Source organism: Gopherus evgoodei, chromosome 1 (assembly GCF_007399415.2).
Source record: "Gopherus evgoodei ecotype Sinaloan lineage chromosome 1, rGopEvg1_v1.p, whole genome shotgun sequence".
NCBI lineage: Eukaryota > Metazoa > Chordata > Testudines > Testudinidae > Gopherus > Gopherus evgoodei.
Window position 1 is genome coordinate 273,113,457 of NC_044322.1, and position 27,020 is coordinate 273,140,476.

Sequence of the window (27,020 nt, forward strand, 5' to 3'; positions counted from 1 at the left end):
CAAGGCCTGCCACTGGCATGGCAAACAACAGAACTTGCAAGTTCTTTGTCATCTAGGCTTATGCAGTATATTGATTAACTTGTGGAACTTGCAGCCGCAGGATATTGTTGAAGCACATAGCTCCATAAGGCAAAGCATAAAGGTAAAAGAAGGAGCAAACACACATAGCTTTGTACTGTGTTTCTTACAAATCAATTACTACACTCCTTGCAGACTTTAGTCCATAATGAGCAAAGCACTTAAGTTCTTATGTCCGTCTCTATTCAGCAAAGCGCTTAAGCACGTGCTTAAGTCCCTTTGCTTTGATGAACTGGGGCCTCAGTAGCCAAACATGAATACCATTTACTGTTATTCTGTGTAGAGTAAAAATGACAGTATCAGTCTTATGCTTCAGGGCATCAGCCTATTAACAACTGCAACCAGGAAGAATTTTTCTCCTTGGTGTAGAGATTTGCACAGTTAGGAACAATTGTTCAGAGAGGGAAGTTGTTAAATCTGCCTCTGAAACACTTGGCATAGGCCACCGTCTGAGGCAGGATACTTGCTGTCAGCAGTCTTGTTGGAACAAGGGCTGTTTGACTTCAGTCACATTTGCCTGGCTTTGTAACCGTGTGAGACTCTCCGAAAGATCACTGATTCCTTCAGTGTGTGCTTGCATATTTCTCACCACAAAGGCATACGTGCTGACTCCATGGGTGCTCTGGGGCTGGAGCATCCACGGAAAAAAATTAGTGGGTGCTCAGCACCCACCAACCACAGCTGTTCGGTCAGCCTGCTGATTAGCTGTTTGGCGGCTGGCAGGAGGGGCTCGGGGTGGTGGTGGAGTGGGGGTGGGAAGAGGCAGAGTGAGGCTGGGGCCTTAGGGGAAGGGGTGGAGCAAGGGCAGGGCACTGGAGGGGGTGCGGAGGGAGGGCAGTGCCTCAGGGTGGAGCAGGAGTGAAGCACCCACCCGGATAAATGAAAGTCAGTGCTTGTGCACAAAGGGATACGGCATTTGCTTGCTCACCATTTCCTCTCCCCTCAGAAGCACTCAGAAAGGATTTCCAGCCCAGCTCTGATGGAGGTTTTCATATCCACCCTCAGCACCCTGTTCTCTGTTGTGCCGAGCATGCAAGAGAAATTCTCTAGGAAGCTGGGTATGCTGAACTCTGACACTGTAGTTCACTGTGCTTCTTTACACAGTGAAGAACCTGATTAACCTGGGGAACTTGCTGCTGCTGGATCTGATTGAAGCAAAGAGCTTAGCAACATTTCACATAGAGCCATTTATTTGAGTAAGACTAGCATCTGTGGTTATGTTAACTAGGATAAAACCCAGGGTTAAAAACAACTGCTGGGTGCTGGAAGAAGTGTACCCCATAGCATAGTACTTCAGCTAGCTCCGTTATGGGAGCTTTGTACTTTTCCTCTAAAGCCTCCAGAATCGGCTACTGTTGGAGACAGGAGATCAGACAAAGTGTTTTATTTCCTCTGTATTGTCTGTCTTCTTTACCGCCTTCTGGGTCAGAGATGAAGAGGAAGTCACTCTCCCCCTGAGCTAGGGCACCTGGCAGTGCTTACTCTTCTCTCCCTCAGAGCCTGGAGACCCAGTGAATCACAGATATGCTTCTTCTCTCCAAAATCTGGAAAAATAATTTGCCCCTGGAACCTAAAAGAGAATGAGCCTGGCAGATGCATTCTGTCTAGCGTGACCTGTCTTGTTTGCCAGCTGTTGCTTTGAAAAGCCAGGGATGATTGTTTGTTACAGGGGGTCGTGCATTCTGTGCTCTCATGATGTGTTTATCTTCCCTCCTGCTCTACCTTCTCTCTAGCATCCTCTTCTTTCATCCGATTGGCACTGGAGCTGAAGGCCAAATTCTGCACTGGGCAAAGGTACTGTCCTCTGTATTGAAACTAAACCAAGAGTTTCCATTTGAGAAAAGAGGAAATGTCCTATTCTTGCAGCAGAACTAAATGCGAATGGATCTGAAATACCCTCTGCTCAGTTGGGCCAACACCATTTGCCTTCATTTGTTGAAAGACCTAAAAAGTAATTAAAAAGGAAAAATTAGATGGATGGAGGTGGGATGAGAAACTGATGGTGTAATGGAAAAGTGAACTCCAAATTTTGCCAGAACTGTTTTAAAAGATCCCCAGTAAGGAACATGCTATGCAGATTCAGTAGAATGGTGCTGCTGTTATGGAGTGATGACACTGGATGCCATGGAGAGGAGATGTTACAGCAGGTTCCATCTCACTGGAGCTCTGGCGTTTCAGGAACAGAACATACCATCTGTATAAATATTGGTGCAGTGATTAGAAGGGATGGGGAGGGTAAGAACGCTAACAAAATACATTATGCTGGGTCATTTCTAGCAGAGCTTGGAAGCTTATGGATAGAGCCCCACGTGCATAGGCGACACATAAGTGGATGTGTGTGGTCAAGTGCTTCCCTTCCCCAATATTTCTGTTTGGCTCATCTTGGGGTGGGGAAGGAGAGGAGCTCCTTACTCCCACTGTAGTTGCCCCCTGCATGCTTAGCCCCTGTCCTTAGCAGCCAGGCCCAGGTGGGGAGTGGAACAGGTGGGACCAACCGCCTCTCACACCAGCTGCTCTAGGTCGCTGCTCTGGCAGTGTGGCGGCTGCCTGAGAGAGAGCCTGGCTTAGGTGACAGCTCTCCCCACTCCCTGTGCTCCCTGTCTGGGCCCGGCTGTCAGGGACAGGGGCCGAGTGAGCTGGAAACATGCTGGGGAGGAGGAGAGACTCTGGCTTGCTCAGCCAGCATGAGAAGTGGCTCCCTCCTGCTCCCCGCCCCGGCCCAGCTGCCAGGGAGAGTGGCCAAACATTGTGGGGAAGTAGAGTGGAAGAAGGACAGAGCCCCCGCCAGGCAACTCTAATGGGGCTGGGAGAGTGTAGCGGCCCTGGGCTGGGCGCCAGCAGTCACTGACAGAGGAGACATATGGGGCAGTCATATGTCCTCCCCTTTAGATTGTGTCATCCCCCCTCCAGATTTGCAGGGTTTTACTTATGGAGTACTTGCTAATGGTCTGCAGCAAGCAGGCTAGTTGCATGGTATTGACTCTCCTTGTATCCAGCTACTACATCTCATTACAAGATCAGTTAAAAATACATTTGCTGTGATCCTAGTATCGCTTGTCCACATGAGCAGGTGTGATAGTTAAAACGGGGATGTTTCATGATTGTGATTGGGCAGGAAGGTGGTCTGCGACTGGGAATAGATGGGCAGGCGGCCCATGAGACACTGGGCTATAATGTGATGGTCCTGTTCTATAGGGGTCTCTATGAGGAGTCCTCACAGCCAGGGAGGGGAATGCCTGGGATTGTGTTATGCTCACCCTTTTAGGTAAATTTTTGCCACTCTTCAGTGTTAACCCCTGGAACACCACAGCTCTGATAGCTCTTCACTGAAATTTGCTATTCATCCCAAAATGTCTGAGGTGCTCCTGAGTCTCCTGGAGCCTCAGCTCTGGGTGTCCTGTCTTGACAGGGGAAGCTGTGTGCAGCTAGTTGTTTCCCCCTTAGGCTGATGCTCTCTTGTCAAATAAACACAAAGAATCCTGAGCCTGGAGAGGATGCATCAGCCTAGATCTCCATTCTCATATCTTTTTGTTCTCCCTTCAAGTAACCCTGCTTTGAATCAAGCCTGTTCCAGCTTCCTCTACAGCATGTGCCTCAGCCTTCATTCAGCTGCAGAGAGCTTCCTCTACAGCATGTGCCTCAGCCTTCATTCAGCTGCAGAGAAGATGGAGGACTCTTCCCAGCAGGGCAAGTTTGATGAAGGAGGCAATTTAATCTGGCTCAGATTGAGTGGACCCAGTCTGCCCCTGATTTAAAGGTTTTTCAGCTGGTTTAGCTTGTCTGCCAGGGAGGCAAATCGGGCTTTTCTAAACAAATTTACTCCATACTCAAAACCAAGCTTTGAGCCATGTAAAAATCCATCCCTGTTTCAGCAATCTCTGTATCTTGACTGCATGAGAAATTTACTGGCATAACATTGCTGGTATAATTATACCATGATACGCATATAGTTGTAGCCATGTCAGCGCCAGGGTATTAGAGATACTGTGATAGTTATACTGATATAACTCTCAGTGGGAACCCTGGAATAAAAGTGCTTTTCCACAATTTAGTTGCACTGATAATTTCAAGCCCTAAGTGAAATGAGTGTGTCGATCTCTCACTCAGGTTCTGGGTGGGTGCAGGTTTCTACACCACAAAAACCACTCTCACAGTTGGCATTTATTAGTATCTCTGTTGATGGCCTCAGCAGAGAGCCAAGGACTGCATGGGCCATGAAAGAACTCCCTTCTCATCTTTAGATATGGTCTCACTAGGTTGGGTTGAGGCATGTACAGCAGATCTACACCAGAGAATCATGCTTTGCTGTTGCTTGTACTATATCTGCTCTGGGGATAAATGAAGGACTTCAGTATTTATCAGCCAGGTCCCTCCCTAATTTTATGCTCCTGACTTTGGGATGGGGAACCATGCCCCCCTTGCTCCAGACCTCTCTGCCTTTGCTCTGGTATTCGTGAATCCTTCCTGCCCTTCTCATGCTGGTTTTGTTTCTAGAGCGAGAGATGTCTGAGCTCCTGCAGAGGAGTCTGCCCCAGTTAAACTACAGTGTGCCTGAAAGCCTCACCCTCCTGTCAGAAACCCCAGATCCCTTCTGTTTAGATGAAGCTCTACGTAGCCACCAATATTGCCTCCTGCTCCTCTTGTACTGTGCCTACGCCCTGGAAGACAGGTGAGCCAAGCGGTGTGGTTGAGGAGAGGGCAGCACTGTACACAGATACCAGAGGGTGCAGCCTGTCATCATTACTGTCCCCCCTCCCATCCTCGTTTGCAGGTTTGTTCCAGAGGCAGAATTATTCTCAGCCATAAGAAATTTCCTTCTGTCAGTGCAGGACCAGGGAGACTGTCCCCCTCCTTATGTCTTCAGAGCTGTTCTTTACCTTCTGGCAGTCTGTCAAGACAAAGGCGAAGCCTTAGACTCGGTAAAAGCTGATTTCATCACCACCAATCAGAGCTTCTTTAAGTTTTTTACCTTCTCGCCTCCACCCCAGAAAAGTGACTGTGTGTGATGGTCAGTGAATAAACTGGGGGAGCTCACACCATGTGTTCTCTCAGGTTATTTAACGGTGACAAACGCTTTGGGATACATATTGTATTGAATAAAATTATGTCCATGTGGAAAGGTGTTTGCATGATGGGTAGTCCTGGGAGTGCACGAGAATGCTGTTATAAATTCCATAGCTTCAGTCTCCTGAGAGCATCAGCAGCCTCTGCAGTCTGCAGCAGGCTTTCTCACATTTCCGTACGGCTTTTTGCTGGGTCAGAGCACTGAACAGAGCTTACAAGAGCTTTTTAGACTTTGTAATTCAGCGGCTTTCACAAGGCCTGTAGTTGGTTGGTATTGATAGGCTGCATAAACAGGGCACATAACTGCACTTCTCACAATGAGGTTTCATCACATCAGCTTCATCTAGTGGTTATGTATGTCTCTCTCCGCTCTTGTCAGAGCCCACTGTGTGCCATAAGGAGAGTCTTGGAGAATACATCAGATCTGAGCTTGGTCTACATTCATCATCCGCTTCTGCTTAAATTCTTCCTGCGTTACTCTGAGCTTATGGGCAGATTTGGTCACCGGATCCTCCAGCTCTGGTTTTCCTGGGAAGACTACAGTCAGATTGAGACTGAAGATGCTGTCTCTGGGCTCTCCTCTGGCTTGCCTGATTATCCAAACGGCTTTACCACTTTGGTTCACATCCTGAAGGGCAATTCCAGTGTTGTACTCATTTTGCTGGTATGTGACTTTCACAGGGACAGTTTGCCATCTGTGGCCCCGACTCTGGAGAGCACTTAAGCACACGGATAAGTGCCTTCTTGAATCAGGGCCTAAGCGAACAGTCTCACATATGCATATGCAGTCACAGATAGTGTCTGATTTGTAAAGAAAGAGGTGCTGGGGCTCAAGCAATAACGATAATACTGTTCCTAGGACAAAATGGCACCCTTTGGCAAGGTCATGCTGCGTGGAAGAGGCCATTTTGCAGAACAACATGGTGTCCTCTGTGTCGAGTGCCCTCTGCACACACCATACGAGCGAGGCCAAGCCTTGTGTGCTAGTGTAGAATTACATGCTTAGCTATAAATGTCACAGCCCGCCACTGATAGGAGAGGGGCCAGGATTGTGCCCCGACACAAATTAAGCTGTGGTCACAAATCAGACATGCATACCTGACATGGGAAATGGGATTGTGGGCCTTTGTACCTGGGCAACCTGCCCAACCTGTCTGGAGGGCCTTCGGCAACTCAGATAGGTAGTGAACCCCATCACAAAGGTGCTGCATAACTGCACTTGTTTATACATGGTACAAAAAAATGCACATGTACTGTGAGCTCCTCGCACACAGCTGATTAATCTCTTCTGTGGTAGCTTTGCAAGAAGCTGCTCTGTTAACGTTGGGACTGTGATAGGCTCTTGATGGATAGGAAAGAAAGGGAGGAATAAAGAGCTTTAAAAATGGCATCTAAAGACTAGAACTGAGGGAGCGTATTTATTAACTGGGAGGTGTTTCTTTGTGCTACTCCCAAGATTCCCAGGACTGTAAATAGCACCCTGTGCTGCTCTGACAAAACTGAAATCAGAAGCCTTTGGGCTCAATGAGGCAAGGTCCTCCCAGCAGTTGGAATAATGAGCCAGATCCTCAGCTGATGTAAATCAGTGTAGCTCCATTGAAGTCAGTGACTTGTTATTTCTTCCCAAACCTGATAAGGATACTACATATTTTTCAGAATAGAGACCTATTTCGTTACTAAAACTACTAAGCTTTTAGATCAAGTAATAACACGCTCTTGGATAAACAACCTCCCAAAATAATTAAGAAATGAGGTAGGTTTTATCATGAGTAGGCACACACAAGGCAGCATACACAGGTATAAACAGGCATAATTGCGTGAAGGATTTCCTTTTATCACTCTTAAATATGTTGTCTTTCTGTTTTACTAAATGTCCCCTTGTTCTTGTATTACGAACTATGGTAAATAGGAGTACTCAATTTCCCTTCTCTGCAGTATTCATTGTTTTTATACTTCCATTGTGTCTCCTCATACTCCTCTCTGAACACTCCCCATATTTTCAGTCTCTCTTCATATGGAAGTCTCTCTATCCTTCATGTGGCCTCTCTCTGAATCTGTTTCTTTGTAGGTCGCAATTCACCAAAGCACTTAAACATAAGCTTAACTTTAAGCACATATTTAAGTCCTTTCCTGTTCAGCAAACTCTGAAGCACATGCTTAAAGTAAAGCACGTGCTTAAGTGCTGTGCTGAATCTTTGCCAGAGTTAGTGGGTATTTATCTATGAGACTCCAGGAAGGGCTGTTCTTGGGGGTGGGGTGATGGACTAGATAATCTGTACATGTCTTTTCCATTTCTAATTTATGTGATTCTAGGAATATTTGGTTTATGTATCATACAATTGATCACTTTTATCCATTATGTTGCTTCTATATGTGCTAGGGTTCTAGGTGAAGAACTTTAAAAACATGTGCCTAAAGTTAGGTTCATTAATCCGTATTTAAGCACCCACCATAAGTGGCCTGATTTTTCAAAGCAGCAGTTCCCCATGGGAGTGGTGGGCTGCTCAGCCCTTGTGAAACTCAGGCCACTGGTCTGGGTGCCTAACTTCAGGCACTTGTTTTTAAAATTCTTGGCCTTCAGCTTGTATTACTTCCTATGCCCATGCACTTGACAGACACATATCAATATTTTAATTCTAACAGCCCACTTAAAGAAGGTGTTTGGCAATCAAAGAGGAGAGCCTACCTATGTAATACAATACACTCTGCTTAATGGCCAAACTTAGTTTGGACATCCACATCACTAGAGTGTCTCTCAAGGAACCAGTGTAGCATAATAATAGTGAACAGCAATGACTTCTGCTTAATGAGGAGAGAAGGGTAATGTCTGCACTTCTTCCCTCTCAGGACCTGGTCTGCTTGAGCACCACAGAAGTGGCTCACAAAGTTTTGATGACCTTGAGTACGTTCCTGAAAAGAAACGAGGATGTTGTTGTCTGTGACCTTCTTCGGAGTCAGTTTCTACAAATCCTGAAGCAGCTTCTAGTGGAGAGCAGGTCCACTACTTTACGAGGTGAATCCGACTTGTAATTAGAGACCCACACCCTGAAATTTGTGAAAGGACTGGATAGCTCAAGGGGCTAAATCTAGACTAAAAAGCCTTTGATTTCAGAGTCACTGGTTCTAACCTAGGCCTTGCCTACATAGAAAACCCTCCTACTGGAGATATGGGTTATACCAGTTCCCTGAAATACACAGCCTCTACATTAGGGCTCATGCTAGTAAAAAAAAAATAAAAATTCACACCCCTAACTGATATAGCTTTGTTGGTATAAGATTTAAATGTAGACCAGGCCCTAATGCCAGGGCTTGTCTACATGCAGAAATTTACTGGCAGTACCTTACCACTACAGTTACACTGATATAACTTCCTATGTGGACACACTTTTATTCCAGAATCCAAGTGCCTTTTCTGGTTTGCTTATGTCACTTTGAAAACAGTATAAATTAAACTTAAAAAGGGCATTCTGATTCTGGGGTAAAAGAATGTGCCCCTGGGAAGTTACATCAGTATAACTAGAGCTGTAGAGTTCTGCCAGTAAATGTTCCCATGTAGACACATCCTCAGGTAACTAGTGACTGAAAGTCATTCCTGTCTCTTTTCTGTTCAGCTCTCTAAGCAGCATGAGTTGGTGGGGCTCAATATAGTTCCTGGTGCATAGGCAACAACATGGGTGCAGATTACCCCACCTCTGCCTATTGTGGGGGTTCTTACACCTTCCTCTGAAGCATCTGGTGCTGGCCACTATCAGAGACAAAGTACGAGGCGAGATCAGGGCCGGCGCTTCCATTTAGGTGACCTAGACAGTCGCCTGGGGCACCAGGATTTGGGGGGGTGGCATTTTGCCACCCTTGGCGGCAATTCGGCAGCGGCGGGGTCCTTCCGTGCTCCGGGTCTTTGGCAGCAATTCTGCGGCAGGTCCATCACTCGCTCTGGGAACCGCCGCTGAAGTGCCCCGAAGACTGGGAGCACTGAAGGACCTCCCCGCCGCAGAATTGCCGCTGACCAGGGGTGCAGGAAGGACCCCCGCGTAGGCAGGGCCGGCTCTGACCGGGAGCGCGGGAGGGCGGCAGGTGGCTTTGGTGGACCTCCCACAGGCGTGCCTGCGGAGGGTCCACTGGTCCCGTGGCTCTGGTGGAGCATCCGCAGGCACTCCTGCGGCAGGTTCACCAGAGCTGCGGGACCAGCGAGCGGCAGAGCGGCCCCCACGGCGTGCCGCCGTGCTTGGGGCAGTGAAATGGCTAGAGCCGGCCCTGCGCCTAGGGCGCCAAAAACCCTGGCGCCGCTCCTGGGCGAGATAGACCGGAGCTCTGATCTACCATTGCAGTTCCTGTATTCGTAACATCACAGGCACCTGCTTGTGTTGTGGTTTATGCTAGCTTTGACCCAGTTATTCATAGTCTCATCTGAGAAGCCAATGACCGAATGAGCCTTGGAGACTTGAATTCTTTCCTCCCACTGGAGGTGGCTCCTTTGATAAGGTCTGTGGCAGATCAAGGAAGGAGCAATGTATCTGGAAAACTTGTATAAATAACTAGAGGGCTTTGGGCTCAAGTTCTCTGAACTCCAAGTGGATTTTAAAAAAGCAGTTAAACCTCCCCTCCCAAAAGGAAAACCCCCTAAGCAGCACTGGGAAAAGTTTTTCTAAGGCTATGGTAATTTATCCTGCCTATATCACTCAGACACACGTACAAACACATACACACATGTAACTATTCACCTGTGTGCTGCTCGGCAGAGAGAAGCTCAGGTGGAGGCAGGGGAGGAAGGATGGCTTTGTGGTTAAGATTGAGGCCTGAGGCTCTGGAAACATAGCTTCAATTCCCTGCTCTGCCCCAGCCATCCTTTGTGACCTTGTGCCAGTTGTTCAGTCACCACGTGCCTCAGGTTCCCATCTGCAAAGTGGGGATACTAACGCTCCCTTACATCCCAGGGGTGTTGTGAGGATTAATACATTAGAGTATGAGGTGCCGCATCATTACCTAAGATGGGTAACAGCTTGGGATAAAAAGCATCAGAATGGAAAGAAATACTTTCCAGCTTCTCAGAGGGTTTTGGGCCCTTTTGTAAAAATGTAGGTGAGAGAGTCCCTTAAATGGCTCCCTAAGAAAGTGAAACCCAAGTTCTGTGCTGAAAGGTCTCTGGCCTCCTGGGAGAAGAAGCATTACTCCCATCCCATCTCTTTTGCTCTTCTCTAGCTAATCTAGAACAGTGTTGGTGGGACCCAGCTGTTGAAGGGAAGGAAGCTCAGCCCTGATTTAGAGTGAACAAGGGGGTTGGGATGGCAGAGATGGTGGCAGTCAGTTTACAACTCCCCCACCCCCCAGCTCCAAAATGTGCAGTATCTATCAGAGGATGGAGCGCATTGACCAACTTTTCATATCCTTTCTTAGCTAGCAAGAACCTGCCTCTGTTGCTGAGGCTTCTCTTCTTGGTGCAGCTGAGGAATGAGGCTGAGAGAGAGCTGGACAGCACAGACTTCAAGCTGCTTCACCATGGTGAGCCTCTGCATCCATTTTTTTCCTGTTGGGATGTGATTCTGTTCTAACCCAGCAGTTCTGTACTGAGACTAAGGGCCTGGTTCTTATTGGAGCTCAGGTCCCATTACACTTCCCTGGCAGTAAATTACGTCACATTTACAGTCACTTAAAGATCCCTATCCATTGCCAGAGTGTGGTGTAAAGAGTCTGTACTATAAATGAGGATCAAGCTGTGAGAGTGTTTCCTCTGCTTCCTGCCTTAAAAGCACCTTTGTTGCCTGAGACCTCACATCAAGGCCAAAGTTTTTTCCCTTTGGGTGGGATTGGACTGGATGAGAATGGAGTCCATCATTGGTGCCCCTTAGGTGGCGGGAGTGGGTTGCTGATGTGCAATGCATTGCCTGCCTGTGTGCCGCACCAGTGGCTGAGCAGATGGTCTCTGCCTTACTCATAGTCCTGGGAACGAGGTTTGAAGTGGAGGATACTTCTAGCTTCCAGCAGCCACAGGGAACCAGAGAATGAGGCTGGGTATTGTGCTTAGCTCTCACATGTAGCTGGAGGGAAATGCAATAGCCAAGGCTTTAGGCAGCTGAAAATTACTCCAGACTCCTTCAGACAAGATTTTGAACCTCTGATGCTCCTTTTTGCCTATGTAGTTGTGTCACATCTCTCTTTCCCTTCTGAAACCCATCTGTGTACTTCTGTATCTGTCTCCACTCCTAAGGAGCAGAAAATCTCCCTCCTCCTCTCTCAGTTTATTCCAGTTCTCCCTCTGCAGACAAGGCAGAGGAGGGGAAGCTACGTGTAGGAAAATGAAATGAGATGTGCTTTGGGTTGCTGGAACATACCCTTTCACCTGTCTGTGCATGTGGGGACAGCAGACGGATGTGTCATGCAAGCTGCTCAGTGATCATAGACATTAGAGATGGAAAAGAGGTTACTAGATCATCTGCTCCCTCCTCTCCTATTTCCCACTATGGCCAATGCAGGGATATTCTTTACAGCGTTCTTCAGGTGCTATCCAATGGAATAGTGCCACCCGCTGCCCATGGGGGCTGGGGGCACTATTCCATTGAAAGATCCACATTTTGGTGCTTCCACTATTTTCCTTGTGACCAATCCACAGATTCTCGGGTAGCAGCTAACTAAAGAGGTCAGGGTTAGGAAGAAGCATCTCCTTTTAGACTGTCAGCTTTTCTGAGTACGGGACTGTCGTTTTGTTATGTTTGTACTAACCTAGCATACTGGGGTTGGAGCCTCCAGACTGTACTGCAACACAAATAATAAATGGGCAGGCAATTCATCATGGTGTTTCTTGCACTTTTCTCTGAAGTATCTGGAACTGGTCTTTCTCTGAGACATAATACAGGAATGGATGGACCATGGTGCTGATCTGATATGGCAGCTCTGTGTTTAGCTTTTCAATCCTTGACCTCCTCCTAGGCCTTCTTGATAGACACCATCCCCAAATGTTTGATATTATGGACAAACAATATACACGTGTAACAATCAGTTTATCTCCCAATCCACCTCTATCGGGCCCCTCATCCTCCCATGATCTCTGTCCCAACCCTTTGTTTTGCTGTTGTCATCCCTTGCTGCACTCTGTCTAGTATAGAGCACAGTCTCTTTGTTGCAGGGGCCAATCAGTCTGTATGTGTTACACACTATGCACACCTGGGGTGCTGCATTAATTTGTACTCTTTGTTTAGACAAATTATTCTGTTAGTTTTGTTAATTTTCCTCAATCCCTCCAGCCCATCCATCATTTTGTTGCTCTTCTATGAATTCTCTCCAGTTAAATGGCATCTTTCTTGTAGTGAGCTGCTCAGAATTGTCTTTATATCAGATATTTCTGAGGGTGCTGTGCACTGATCTATATTGTTCTGTCTTCTAGTCAGTAACCTCTGTGGGAAATGCAGACCAGGAGATGTTGAGCTGCTGCAGCCGTCCTTGAACTTCCTATATTGGAGCCTCCACCAGACAACAACATGTAGTCAGCAGAGAGGTGAAGTGGAGCTGTGTCAAACGATGTGGGGTTGGATGATTTCACTGAATTAGTCTCATTGTGGTTGTAGCTGGGCTAACTAAGATAATAAGGGCAATCAGTGACAACTGATCACCTCCAAGGGGAAGTCAAGAAGGAGTTTTTTCCTTCCATTTACAGTATTATGCAGATGGCCAGGTGCGTTATGGGATTGGGGTGTGGTTTTTGTTTTTTGCCTCAGGGTTCAGGTATTGGCCACTGTGGAGCAGAGGACTAGCTTGTTTTACTTGTTCATACAACAGCTAGCTAGCACAGTAGGTCCCTGATGCCTGACTGGGGCTTCCAGGCTCTACCGCCAATTAAACAATAATAGCAGAGAGAGGAAGCTCAAGATGGCCACCATACTGGATTATGTTAATGCTGTTTATTCTATTAGCTGTATCAGAGATCACATCTGTGTGGCAGAAGGTGGAATGCCAGTCTAGACGGACCACTGGTCTGAGGTGCTGTGCTCTGTGGGGTGCTTTGGTTGCCTCTTGATTGTAGTGGCTTGCTTAAATCACTTTTGTCACATACATGCTGATCCCTTCTATGCCATTCCAGCAGACTCTTGAAGCCTGTTGTACCCTTTTCCCCTGCACAGTGGTGGCTGTACTGCTCTCTAGTGTGCCTTTGTTGGAGTTGCTCCAGAAGGTTTTGGAGCTCACTTGGATGTGGCCCTGTCGCTCTGGACCTGCTTTATCTCCATCCGAAGAGGCACTTCTCTGCTCTGCTTGGCTGCTGACTGCGTCCCTCTTAGCTCATCAGCATCGTTACAACTCTGAGGTTAGAACTGCTGTCAAGCCAGAACCCGAGCTGTGAGGGAACAGTCATCTTGCTAAAATAAAATCCCTGTTCACAGGCAGAAACGATTCATATGGGCCTGGACTCTGCTGGCCTTCGCAGTTACTGCACTGTTCTGTGCAGGGGATTCCTAGTTCTGGTCTCCTGCTCTCCCAGCCTGGCAGAGGCCTAGGAATCCCATCAGTTGGTTCGCTAAGGCCTAGTCTGCACTACAGAGTGATAATGGATTCTTCAGTCTATCAGGGAATGGTCTTATATGATCCAGTGACTGGAAGTTGAAGACAGACAAATTAAGACTGGAAACGAGGCATACATTTTTAACAGTGATTGTAATTAACCATTGGAACCACTTACCAAGGGCTGTGGTGGATTCTCCGTCACTGGTGATTTTTAAATCAAGACTGGGTGTTTTTCTAAAAGATCTGCTGTAGGAATTATTTTGGGGAAGTCCTATGGCCTGTGTTATACAGGAGGTCGGGCTAGATGAACAAAATGGTCCCTTCTGGCCTTGGAATCTTTGAGAATTAAGAGCATTTAAGGGGACAGTCTTCCACCTGATAACCTGTTAATTCAACACCAGAGACAGACTTTTATTCATTCTTCTTTCCCCCGTTGTTTTATTCTCCTAGGTTCACCAGATGATCTCCCTGGATATAGAAAAGGTCCTGAATGCAGTTATCTTCAGAAGGAAGAAGCCTGCACTGCTCTTAGGTATGCTGAGGCTGTCTAGGGTCATGCTCCTGCTGCCTGGGAACAATAAATAGCACTTGCCTAGTTCCAAGACTGTTTAAAGTAGATAGGAAGAATATCAGGAGAGAAGCTGAGACTATTGGAAGGCAAAAAGAACACAAATAAGAGTGACCGATGTGCTGGAGGTGAACATGCAGGTGGGAGCTTGGCACCTTTGGTGCATTTATTTTTGTCCACATGGGTGGCAGGTATCATAGGCTGGGGGAGGCTGTGCCTCCCCAAACAGCCAGGCGTGGCTCTGCCCATGCTCCACCCCAGGTCCCTTCCTCCTGCATCCCGCTCTGTGGCTCCCTCTGTGCAGTAGCTGTGCTGCCTGCCCTCCTGGTGCTCTGGGGCTGGGGGAACTGGGGCTGCACTGCCCACCGTCCAGGCACTCTGGTCCTGAGGGCACTAACTTGGGGCAGGGGCTGGTGGCTGCAGTTGGGGGGGAGCTGGGCTCTCGTGGGGGAGGAGGTGCAGAAGGAGCGGGGCATTAGGTCAAAGGGGCAGGACTGGGGGCTAGCCTCCCCCAGCCAACGGTTCACGTGCCACCCATGTTTGTCCACTACAGATTTGGGGTACTTGGGGCAAAGGTAAAATGAGTTTGGTGGCGTTCATCCCTGGTGGATATTTTTTAATTTCTTAAAACTACCATAGAGTTAGGTAACAGGGCTTGAAACTGAGCAAGAGTTGGAATAACACGTCAGGTGGTGCTGCAGGGCCGGGTGTGTGGGGACTTAGTTTAGTGGCATTCATGCCTGCAGACACTAGCCAGTGCAGTCTCCCTTTAGTAGGTCCTGAAAATAAATCTACCCAACTTTTCCTTCTCTCCTCTGTCAGGCTTTGCTCTGGGCATTCATATGCAGGGTTGGGTTCCTTGGTGCTGAATGGTTTTGGTTTCATGGGGTTGGGGTGGGGGAGGGAAATGCTGTGTTGTAATAACAAGCAGTTGTGTGTGCAGTCAGTATCCTTCAGTTCCTGCGAGCCATCCTCAGACAGAACTTCTCTTCCTCCCTGCTGGTGCTCGTAGTCCAGCCCACAGCCCAAAGCACGATGGAGCCATCATTGTCAGAGGACGATGCCTCCCTGTATCCACTGGCCACGTGGCAGGTGCTCTCGCTTGTTGTCAGTCTGCAGAACCTTCTGGTCCAGGTATATTTACAGACCTAAATAAACACGGATTAGTCTGAGGAAAAACACCTCAAATAACATGGCCCAAGGGAATTTCTCCCCTTCTTCACCCCTTACAGAATGACAGAAATTTGATCTGTCAGGAAGCATTAGACTATATTCTCCCACCACAGCCAGTGCAGGGCTGTTATATACGGTTCATCCTCCAGGACTTTGCCCAATCCAGCGTGCTTTCACCATTTCCCTTGGGACACTGCTGCTCAGTCTTATAATTTCTGAACTAAGTTCTGGCCTCGTACGACTTTATGGTGAACTGAGTGCAGAGCTGGCTTTGTAAGTGCATTGTATATTGCATGCCCTGGGGACGATGAAAAGTGTGATTTGCCTAAGCCGCACCTTTTGCACCTCCTGTCTCTTGAACTTTCCTCTCTCAACAACCATCGCCCTCATTCTTTTCTCTGTGTTTTCAGAAAGACCTATTGCTGTCTCAGACTGTTGTTACCTGCTTGGAAGTCTTGATGGAGTACCTGCATAGGAGGAACCAGGGCATCGGTAAACCTGCCCAGTCCTTGCTCATTTGGGTCTCAATCCTACTGAGTCTTCTGGCCCAGATCCAACAAGCACATGTCTGACGTCAAGCCTGTGGCTACAGTCCCATTAAAATCAAAGGAACTATTTGTGTGCCTAAAGTTAATCATGTGCTTCAGTGCTCTGTTGGACTGAGGCCAGAACACCTAGGCCCCTGCAGAACTGAGCCCTTGCTGTGGTCACGAGCCCATCTCATGGTTGGTTTTCAGAAGAACAAAAATCATGTCCCCCATCTTCATGTCTGCTATGATTGAAAAAACTAGATATCGTGGGAATGGGATTCAGAACCTTTCACCTGCTGGTCATTTGTTCCACTCTTTGAGACCAGAACAACTAGGTGACCGAGGGGCCCGAGAATGGATATGGAACCTTTTACCTGTAGGTTGCCAGTTGGACTTTGGTCCCAGGTTAGGGCACAGGGAAATGGGATATGGAAATGGTGGGATTCCCAGAGACCAAGAGTTCAATGCAGAATTTGAACTCAAGAAGCCCACATCACAGTGTGCTCTGCTGACGTGTAGATTTCTTACAGCTGAGCCAGTGGAATAGAAGGTTTCCCTTAGTTTCAGCCTCTTGATACAGGGCAGTGGGCTCTGTCTTCAATCTTGACACAGAAGAGTTCCCTGCTCCATGACCCATTTGAATCAGTCACAGAGGGTACGTCTACCCAGCAAGGAGGAGCCCATGGCAGCAAATCTCAGGCCTTGGTGTAACACATTGCTAGGGATACCCAGGGCTGTGAGTCACTGCGTTACCTCTCTGCCTCAACAAAAGTGAGCTTTGCTGGAGGTTAGATTATGTCAGCTCCCTGCCCCACCAATCTGTCTTCCTGACCAGCAAACTCCTCAAGGCTCTCCCAGCCCAAACCTTGCCTCACAGGCCGGGGCGGCTCCAGGATTTTTGCCGCCCCAAGCGGCAGGGGAAAAAAAAAAGCCGCAATTGTGATCGGCGCCTGCTTCACTGCACCACTTTCTTCTTCGGTGGCCGGTCCTTCCCTCCGAGAGGGACTGAGGGACCTGCTGCCGAATTGCCATGGAAGAGCCCAACGTGCCACCCCTTCCCCTTGGCCGCCCCAAGTACCTGGTTGCTGAGCAGGGCCGCCCAGAGGATTCAGGGGGCCTGGGGCAAAGCAATTTCGGGGGCCCCTTACATAAAAAAAAAGTTGCAATACTATAGAATACTATATTCTTGTGGAGGCCTGGGGCAAATTGCCCCACTTACCCCCTCCCGCCCCCCGGGCAGCCCTGTTGCTGAGCTGGTGCCTAGAGCTGGCCCTGCTTGCAGGTAACTATCAGTGAACTCCAGCCATCCAGCTCCTCAAAGTGGCGTTTCTCTGCAATGCACAGCACCTATCACCGTACATTCACCGAGGATATTACATTTGCTGCTCTGTTAAATAGTCAGTACATTACATTTTAATTTAACTGGGGTAAACACAGCCTCTCTTCAACCACAGCACTGAATGGGTTTATGGTAAAGGTAAAACAAGTTTATTAAACAAAAGTGATGGTTAAGTGATACCAAGTAAAAAGGATAAAGATACAAATGGTTACAAGCAAATAAAAGTGAAAACAGGCCTCTAAAAGACTAAAACTTAATCTAGCAAGATACAGTCTTTGTTCAAGATAGTCTCTCCCCCCCCCGAGTTGTCTTTCCTGCTTTTTCTGGCAGGATCCATTACAGTGATCAAATTGCTTGGTTCCTTTGTCTCCTGAGGAGAAGGATATGGAATCTCTCTCTGTTTGCTATAGCCCCAAGGGGATTGTGTTTCTCTTACAAGTCAGGAAGGCCTCTTGGCGATTCAGTCTCCTGTTTTTCTGTGGAATGCAGGAACCATCTTAATTCTCTGTCTCTAGAGTTCACAATCAGGATAACCCCCATTGGTTTAACTTCATAGCTTTGTTTATTGTTAATATCTAAATTGAGATAAACCCACATTCCTTTGTCTAGGACACACCTGTTTATTACCTTTCCTAGGGTCGACTATCTGGTCGTAATCATGTTAGAGAGAATTCATAACTTCACATATAACATTAATGCATGCATTTTACAGTGATATTAATAACCAGCATGTTATTAGCTTTCATGTGATGCCTTACACAATATCATGATGACAGTGTTGGGTACAGCGAGTTGGCTGGGGCTGATGAGAGACAATGTACCCTATGTCAGTGGGTATTAAGGGCTGTTAGGGTCACTCTTAGATCTACAGACTCCGGCTTGCGGGGCTCTCACTACAGCGCTAAAATAACTTTGTAGACACTAGGCTTCAGGCTAGAGCTCAGGATCTGAAGCCCACTGCCGTCCCTAGGCGTCAAAGCCCAAGCTCCACCTTGAGCTGAAACTTCAAAGCGGGCTACACAGCTACTTTTAGAGCACTAACCCTTGGCTGGGAGGCTTGCTTAGATCCATTCATAGATTCCAAAGGCAAAAGGGACCTTTGTGATCATCTAGTCTGACCTCCTGTATAACCCAAGCCATGGAATTATTTGGGGGACATTCTTAGAGCAGATATTTTTGAAAAATACCAATCTTGATTTATAAATGATCAATGATGGAGAATCGACCATGACCCTTGTTAAATTGTTCCAATGGTTAATTACATTCCCTGTTAAAAATCTACACCTAATTTCCAGTCTGAATTTGTCTAGCTTCAACTTCTAGCCATTGGATCATGTTACACATTTCTCTGCTAGATTGAAGAGCCCATTATTAATTATTTGTTCCCCCACGTAGATAGTTGCAGACTATGATCACTTCACCCCTTAACCTTCTCTTTGTTAAGCTAAATAGATTGAACTCCTTGAGTCTATTGCTATAAGGTATGTCTTTTAATCCTTTAATCATTCTCTTGTCTTTTCTCTGAACTCTCTCCAATTTATCAACATCCTTCTTGAATGGTGGGCACCAGAATTGGACATAGTATTCTAGCAGCAGTGCCAAATACAGGTAAAATACCCTCTCTACTCCAACTCAAGATTCACCTGTTAGTGTGTCCAAGAATCACATTGGTCCTTTTGGCCACAGAATCACTGGGAACTGACATTCTGGTGATTAACCACCACAACCCCTAAATCTTTTTCAGAGTCACTGCTTCTCAGGATAGAGTCCCCCATCATGATGATATAGCCTAAATTTTTTGTACCTAGTTTACATTTAGCCATATTAAAATGGTTTCCTTGCACCCAGTTTACGAAGCAATCCAGATCACTCTGGATCAGTGACCTGTCCTCTTCATTATTTATCACTCCCCCAATTTTTGTGTCATCTGCAAACTTTATCAGGGATGAGTTTATGTTTTCTTCCAGGTCACTGATAAAAATACTAAATAGGCTAGGGCCAAGAAACCATCCCTGCAGAACTCTGCTGGAAACACATCTACTTGATGACGATTCCCCATTTACAGTTACATTTTGAGACTTGTCAGCCCATTTATAATCTATTTAGTGCTTGTCATGTTAATTTTATATTGTTCTAATTTTTTAATAAAAATGCTGTGTGGTACCAAGTCAAATGTCTTAAAGAAGTCTAAGTATAATATGTCGACACTATTGTCTTTATCAACCAAACTTATAACCTCATCAAAAAAAGAAAAAAGTTGCTTTGCATTAATTACATTACCCTCCCTTAATTCTTTATTAATCAAGTCCCATATCAGCTGTTCCCTTATCTTGCCTGAGATCAGTGTGGCTTACAGGCATATGATTATCCTGTTATTCTGATTAACCTTCTAGTCTTCTGGAACTTCCCCAAACTCCAAGACTTACTGAAAAATCAGTATTAATGGTCCAGTGAACTTCTCAGCCAGCTCTTTAAAAACTTTTATATGCTGGTTATCTGGAGCTGACGATTTAAAAATGTCCAACTTCAGTAGTTTCTGTTTGACATCCTCCAGAGATACTAGTGGAATGGATTGTTATTATCTAATGATGAGACTATTTCATCTGTTTTTTGCCCCAAATACAGAACAGATATATTTATTGAAGACATCTGCCTTTTCTTCATTATTAGTGATAATTCCACCAGTTTTATCTAGTAATAGACCAATACCATTGTCAGGATTCTTTTTTGTTGCTAATATAATTAAAAAACTCTTTCTTATTGACCTTCTCTCTGGTGGCTACAGATTTCTCCTTGTGTCTCTTTGTTTCCTGTATCAGTTTTCTACAGTTCCTAACTTCTGACTTATATTCATTGCTAACAAGTTCCCCCTTTTTCCATTTGTTATATATATATAACACTGGATATATTTTATAGCTGCTTTCACTTCATTTTCAGGTTCATTTTTAACCAGCACTGGCTTCTTCCTTGATTGTGGCTTTTTAGTCATCTATAGTAAGGTGTTCTTAAATGATTCCCAATTATTCAAATTTTTCTTTTTAAATTCTTCCTCCCAGCTGGTTTGGCTTGCAAGTGCTTTGTGAAATTGGCCCTATTAAAGCACCAAGTATATATATTACTGGTCTGGACTTAATTCTGCTTTCCCATTATAAATGTGATTAATTCATGATCACTTATACCTAAGCTACCATTAATTTTTAGTTCTGTGATTTAGTTCTGCTTCTGTGGGCTGTGTAAACATACCCAGAGAGAGAACACCAAAAAATGAGTGGGCACCAAACAAAAGGCTCATTGTTGGCAGGGAGGAAATTAGTAAATGAAAATGTGATGTTACAGATGAATGCCACTCAGTAGCCCAAGTGTGTCTCTGATAAAGTCCCCATCGAATAAAAGAGAGAGCAAATTAGGAGGAGGTTCCCACTGATTCAATATTAAACAGATCACATGCTGTTTCAGCATTTCAGCAACAGTCTAATATCATGAACTGTGGAGTTTGGAGTATCCTAGTTTGGAATTCTAAGAAAGGGGAAAACAGTATGGATCTGTTTTTATGCCCGTAGTTCCCAGAACCCCAGGTCAGGATTGGGGTCCCATTGTTCTGGCTGCTATAGAAATACACAGGAAGATATGCTCCCTACCTGGGTAAGAGCTTACAACATAAGAAGGTGAATGACCTACAAAAGGTGGGGAGACAACCAAATGGATACAGTTTTTCTGTGTACTCTGAGCTTGTTTACACACCCAGTTGCACCAGTTTGATTTAAGGTATGATTTTAAACTGATTTAGCTAAAACTGGTACAGAAGGCTATGTGGATACTCCTTTTGGTCTGAACCAGGCTTATTTAGCTTAAATAGATTAGGAAGGTGCTTAAGCAAAACTAAAATAAGCCACTCAAACTGAAATGGGAGTGTCCACAGGGCTTTTAGTCAATTTAACTAAACTAGTTTTATTAAACCATTGCAAACTTTCCTGGGGGAATTCTGTGCCAAAAAAATAAAAATTCTGCACACAATATTTGAAAGTTCTGCAAAAATCTGCATATTTTGTTTGTCAAAATAACACAGCATAATCATGCCAGTTACAATTATTTTAGTAATTTGTTTTAAAATATCTGTCAGCAAGTGTGTCTGTAACAATACAGACCAAAAAGAAAAACATTCTGGTAATTTTTTTTTGACAGATAGATTCCTTACGAGGCATATTAAGACAGAACTTTGTGTCATTCATTTAAACTACAATATAGAACTGTATTTCTTGCACCTGTCAGAAGCAGTGCAAAGCTTGGGGGACTCAGGGTAATGGAGGAGCTGATGGAGAAAGGAGCCTAGGAATGAACCACGAGGGTGTTGGGTGTGGGTGGTAGGTTTTTCTTTGGGGGTGGGGATTGTTATGGTGTTGGGAAGCCTCCTCCATTCAGACCCTGGCTGACCCCAGACCTCTCCTACTCAGTCAGGTGCTTCTGCCCCTGTCCCCGCACCCCTCATCCCCATGGGTCTCTGCAGCCCCACAACCCCGTCCCCAGGCTCCACACTGTCACCCCACTAGCCCCTGAGCCCATGCTCCAGTTTGTCCTGCCCATTCTGAACCCCAGTCTGTGACCCCCCCCAGCAGCCCTGTGTGCCCCACTCTGTCCTAACCTGGCTCTGCAGGCATGGTGCTGTGATGAACTTTGACTCATGGGGGAATTATGCAGAACTGGGCATAGAATTTTATATTGTCCCACATAAAATATATTTTGCCTAAGAAGTGCTGCAGGTCTGCTCTTTGCCCACCAGAGGTCACTGGCGCTAGTACAGCTGGCGTGAACGCAGCTGGCTAGTCTGGTGCCGCAGCGACCTCTGATGGGCAAAAGGTGGAACTGTAGCACTGCAGGCAAAATGTTTTTTTATGCGGGAAAATACAAAATTATGCAAGACAGATGAATTCTATGCATCCACAGATGTGCAGATTTCCCCCAGGAGTAAAGGCCTAAATGTACACACTGAGCTCTTGTTTTCATTACTAAATCCCCTTCAAATCTAGCTGACTGCCCCATATCCTATCCTTAATTAGTTGGCCTAATCACTTTGGGTATCACAAAAGAAATAGGCCTTGCAGAAGAATTTGAAAGAGGAGAAGGTAGTGGCCTTTTGGATGAGGCTGGGGAGAGACTTCCAGAAGTAGAGGCAGTGTGGAAGAAGGCATGAAGATGGCTGTGGGTGCAGTGGGCAGACAAGGCTAGTATAAGTCACAGAGCAGAGGGGAAGGGTAAGGATTTCTCCATGAAAATATAGTGGGGTGTAATTCTTTATAGGTGTATACTATTAACACACAGTCATATGTAGGTGATGATAATATCTGTCACAGTGAGAGGAGAACCTGGATATCCCTTGTAGTTCTTGGCTAGGAATAGCCCCCTACTCTTTCTGAAAACTGCCCCTGGAGATCTGTTTAACCATCACTTGCACAAATGCCAGAGATGGGGAGAAGGCAACTGGGCTTACCGTCTCAGATGATTGGCTCATCGGATGCTGCAGCCTCCACACCCAGTACTTCACTGTCATGTCTGAATTAGAAATGAGCTAAAGTGCTGGTGTGAGGCCCCAAACCAGAAAGCAGTGGTTAAAGAAGAGGCTAACCCTTTGGTCTCCTAGCCAATAAACCCTCTCCTGATGAAAGGATATAAAACAAATACCACTTTTGTCTCCTGTGGCTTGATGTCTCGCAGGAAGAACAGAAGGATTTGATATGAAGGAACGCTCTTATCTAAGAGCACCCTGCCACTGCAGTTTTTAAAATCACCTGTGATGGGTTTCTCTTCTTGCTTCTCCAGCACTCCATGTCGTCTCACAGCCCTGGAATCGATTCTTGCTCTTCACGCTACTGGATGGTGGCGAGAACTCCTTCCTTCGTCCAGAAATTCTCAGACTGATGACTTTGGTGAGCAGGGGAGGAGTAGACAGTTCTGCAAATCTATTGTGTATTAGTACAATGCAGATGTGTACATTATTGGACAGTACATCATAAGGTTACCTCCCAAAATGCACACTTCCATTGCTTTCATTCTGTAACTGTATTCTTGGCCCATAATTGGATAACAAACTAATAATCTTGAAATGCAGAAGGGAAGTCCCCTACACATTTTGCCCTTTAGGTGGATACACCCTGTTCTTCCTCTGTGTAACATTCCCATCATACGTGGGGGCGGGGAGAGAAAAGAGAATATGTGGTTTTCTTTGCTTTACTGCATTGTTGAAGCACTGGTCTCACATGTCAAATATGTGTGAAGATATTGTTGAAAGAAAGATGATGGCAGCTGATCTAAGGGCTGGTCCACACTGTGGGGGGGGGGGAATCGATCTTAGATATGCAACTTCAGCTACGTGAATAACGTAGCTGAAGTCGAATATCTAAGATCGGATTACTCACCCGTCCACACCGCGCGGGATCGATGTTTGCGGCTCTCCGTGTCGATTCCGGAACTCCGTTGGGGTTGATGGAGTTCCGGAATCGATATAAGCGCGCTCGGGGATCGATATATCGCGTCTAGATTAGACGTGATATATCGATCCCCGAGCAATCGATTTTAACCCGCCGATACGGCGGGTAGTCTGGACGTGGCCTGTGACTCTGCCCTTCCCTACCTGAGGTCTTGCCTGCACAAGAAAGTTGCACTGGTTTAACTTCAGTTTCAATGGATTTAGTCAAACCAGTGAAAACCCCTGTGTGGATACTCTTATTTCAGTTTAAGGATGGTTTATTTTGGTTAGGCTTCAACTGATTCTTAATTGACTAAAGCTAAACTGAAATAAGCCTGATTTAAACCATAAGTAGAGTGTTTGCACAGTTTTTTGCATTTGTTTGACTAAACTGGTTTAAAATCTCACCTTTGGTGAAGTGAAGCTTCCTTGTGTAGCTGTAGATGAGTCACCGCTGGAATTAGTGTGACTTCTGTTATTAAATGCCCCTTTTTCCTGTTGGTCAAGTTTGTGAGATATCGGAGCAGCGATATTATTTCTCAAAGTGAAATTAGCCAGATACTCCAAGAGGCAGCAAAAGCCAAGTTAGCAGAGCTTCCTGGTGCCACATCCCACGCCCTGCGCCTCTTTCTACTTCAGGTAAGAGTGCTGACAAGGCCCAGGAGGAAAAGGAAGTTGGGGACATGTGAGAAGAGGTTATAAGAAGGGGAACCTGCAAACAATCTCTTCTGTTTTTGCTATGAGACTTGGGAAATGCTTCGGGTTCTGTGAGGTAGAAGGTAATGGGTTAGGGAGGATCCCGCAGATGATCGGCTTGGCTGTTTGTGTTTGGTGCAGTCAGGGAGGTACTGTGGAACAGGAAAGCAAAACGTTTCAAGCAGTGCCCAGATTGTATTGTTTATGAGCCCCTCTGCCTATTGAATTTCATCCTTTGTAATAAGAAGAGCGTGGGGTTCATTGCTATGGAGGGGGGAGTGGGGGAAGTAAGGGATGGAGATGTGAAGGAACAAACCAGTTAGTTGCCCTTTGGTCTGGAAATCATCCCTTTCCTTTGGTATTCAGCTTCAGAGTGGGAGTTGTGAGATGGAGCCAGCCCAGGAAGGGACCATTCAGACCTTGCTGGAGAGTCTCCCAGCCAGGACCAAGACCTGTCTAAGCCCACAGGACATGGTGTATCCTTTTGCAAGACACACATCCTTGGTAACTCACATTGCTAAGCAAGGCGCAGCAGTTGGGCTAGGGGTGATATTTAATCTGTTACTCATGCCATCTTCCCTTCCAGTTAAGACTGAATGAGAGTAAGAATGTATTCAGTACATCTCCACTTATTGCAAATGCCAAGAGCCTCATGCGAGAATTGGCCATGGGCATCATGTGATGAAAAAAATCCTAATTGCGCAGAAAAGGGATTAATGATACCTAGCCCCTTGCTACCTGTGCTTGGAATGGTGTCCTGGTGGGATGATATTTGTCCATCAGAGACAGCTTGAGGAGTGAGTACAGGACTGGGTACTAGGAACATCTGGTCGTGGCCCCATTTTTGACTCCTCCCTACGCTGAGTGATTCACTTAACTTCTCTGTCTGCCTCAGTTTTTCCATCTGTTAACTGGTGCTGCTACTCATTTTTCTTTCCTCACAGGGGTGACTGAAGATAACTGGATGCTTAGAAAGCATTTTGAAAACAACCACCATTATGCAAGGACTAGGTATTATTGTTAGCCCTTGTTCAAAGGGCAGGTATGTCTTGTGGCATTGTCAAGCATCTCCCCTACCCACCATGGGCTAGAAGCAGAGTTGTTGGGCACTGCTTGCAATTACAACTAGCTCTTCTCAACCAGAAGGGTCATTTAGCCCAAAGTTGCTATTGTTGGGGGTTGGGAAATAGAGTATATGCCTAATTAAGTGGCTACTTGTCTCTAAAATTAGCTGCTTTAGCCTGCCTGACTTTTTCACACTGCATTGTCTCAGCCAGCTAATGCCCCAGACACTGTCTCTGTTCTTGTGCCTGTGCAGGGGACTCAGTCCAAAGTGCTGCTGAAGCTAATGCTGTTGTGAGCCACCTGCAGTGCACTGACTGTGAGGGATCTCTGTTGCCTTTGACAATCACATGGGAGTCGCCCCTTAAGGAGCCATCTTTTAAGTAAAACCCCCACTGGGTGGCTGGCGCCACCCTCAGGATTCCTGCCAGAGTGGTTCCACTATCATCCCATGTTGGGAGCTGAGGTTTGCTCCAGAATAAAAATTCTCAACCTGCACGTTGTTCTCAATTCCACTCCCCATGAGGTTCCCTGCAAATGTCTCTTTTACAGGTAGAGGGGGTAGCGCCCTGAGCCATCTCCCTTATTCCTTGCCTCTGGGCTGTTGCAACCGGTCTTGCCATGCGAGGGAGGCCCATAAATCCTTGCACTGTTTTTTACAAAGGATTCTGGCTCCATCTGAATAGGAATGGTGATGAATGACTGCATGTGAGGGTCACTGTATGGAAAAGCGAGAATCCTCTAATTGAAAGTCAAGCTTTTAAGTTTAACGTTGTCTGGAAAGCCGTTCCCCTCCCCACAGCCAGAACCCAGTTTTAGGGAGAGGACACGCGTAGTAGCTTCTCAGCAACATGTGTTGAGCACAGCCCAAACAGTATCAGAGGGGTAGCTGTGTTAGTCTGGATCTGTAAAAAGCAACAAAGAGTCAATTACAACAGCGAGTTGGGTTTTCCTGGTTTGTCTTATCTTTGGTTTTCCATTCATGCCACCAACGTCAGATGCCTGGGAGGAGTGGCTGTGTCTCTCTCACACATTGCAGACTGAAACAAGAGGAGGGAGCACATGAAGCAGAAAAGCAAGAAATGGACAGAGGAAAAAGACCATTCCTGCCCTTTTCCCCAGAGAGTGGCTTAGAAAGGGGCAATGACAGAAACGGTTGATAGCTGGTTTTCAAAAGTTCTGTGTTTACTGTTGTTGAAAAGCAATCACAAAATAAAACGTTTCATTCCCTCTTCTTTCTATACATTTGTTAGAAATGGCTTGGTTGAAACCTACCCTACAGGTCAGACTTGCATTCACTGAGAGCACAGCACTGCACTTCCCAGGTGGTATGTGGGGGGGGGAGCGGGTGTCTCAGCCTGTAGCAACAGTTAAAATAGATTGAAACACAAGGAGGAGCTTTCAGCACACTAACCAGCAAGGAGGATGAGTGCTGCTTACCTAAGCCAGAGCATAGCAGCTCCTCTCTGCTTATTGTAGAGATGGGGGATCTGTGTCACAAAGACACAGGCAACCCCTTCCTTCCACTTGACAGACTTGTAGATGCAATGAAATCAATTT

At 46.2% G+C, this 27,020-nt stretch overlaps 1 protein-coding gene across 1 annotated transcript in view; it reads left to right on the top strand.

The window, feature by feature from the left end:
• MEI1 (meiotic double-stranded break formation protein 1) overlaps positions 1-25,938 on the top strand; it is a 51,853-nt gene extending 25,915 nt beyond the window's left edge. Inside the window, exons 15-31 of the mRNA XM_030547556.1 lie at positions 1,025-1,136; positions 1,812-1,872; positions 3,623-3,765; positions 4,573-4,747; positions 4,850-4,997; positions 5,522-5,806; positions 7,990-8,155; positions 10,537-10,641; positions 12,521-12,631; positions 13,254-13,435; positions 14,083-14,164; positions 15,144-15,334; positions 15,784-15,865; positions 23,057-23,163; positions 24,210-24,341; positions 24,765-24,902; positions 25,343-25,938. Coding sequence (XP_030403416.1) covers positions 1,025-1,136; positions 1,812-1,872; positions 3,623-3,765; positions 4,573-4,747; positions 4,850-4,997; positions 5,522-5,806; positions 7,990-8,155; positions 10,537-10,641; positions 12,521-12,631; positions 13,254-13,435; positions 14,083-14,164; positions 15,144-15,334; positions 15,784-15,865; positions 23,057-23,163; positions 24,210-24,341; positions 24,765-24,902; positions 25,343-25,348 — 2,226 coding nt within the window. The 3' untranslated portion in view covers positions 25,349-25,938. The remainder of the gene's footprint in view (positions 1-1,024; positions 1,137-1,811; positions 1,873-3,622; positions 3,766-4,572; positions 4,748-4,849; positions 4,998-5,521; positions 5,807-7,989; positions 8,156-10,536; positions 10,642-12,520; positions 12,632-13,253; positions 13,436-14,082; positions 14,165-15,143; positions 15,335-15,783; positions 15,866-23,056; positions 23,164-24,209; positions 24,342-24,764; positions 24,903-25,342) is intronic.
• The last annotated feature ends 1,082 nt before the right edge of the window (positions 25,939-27,020 follow it).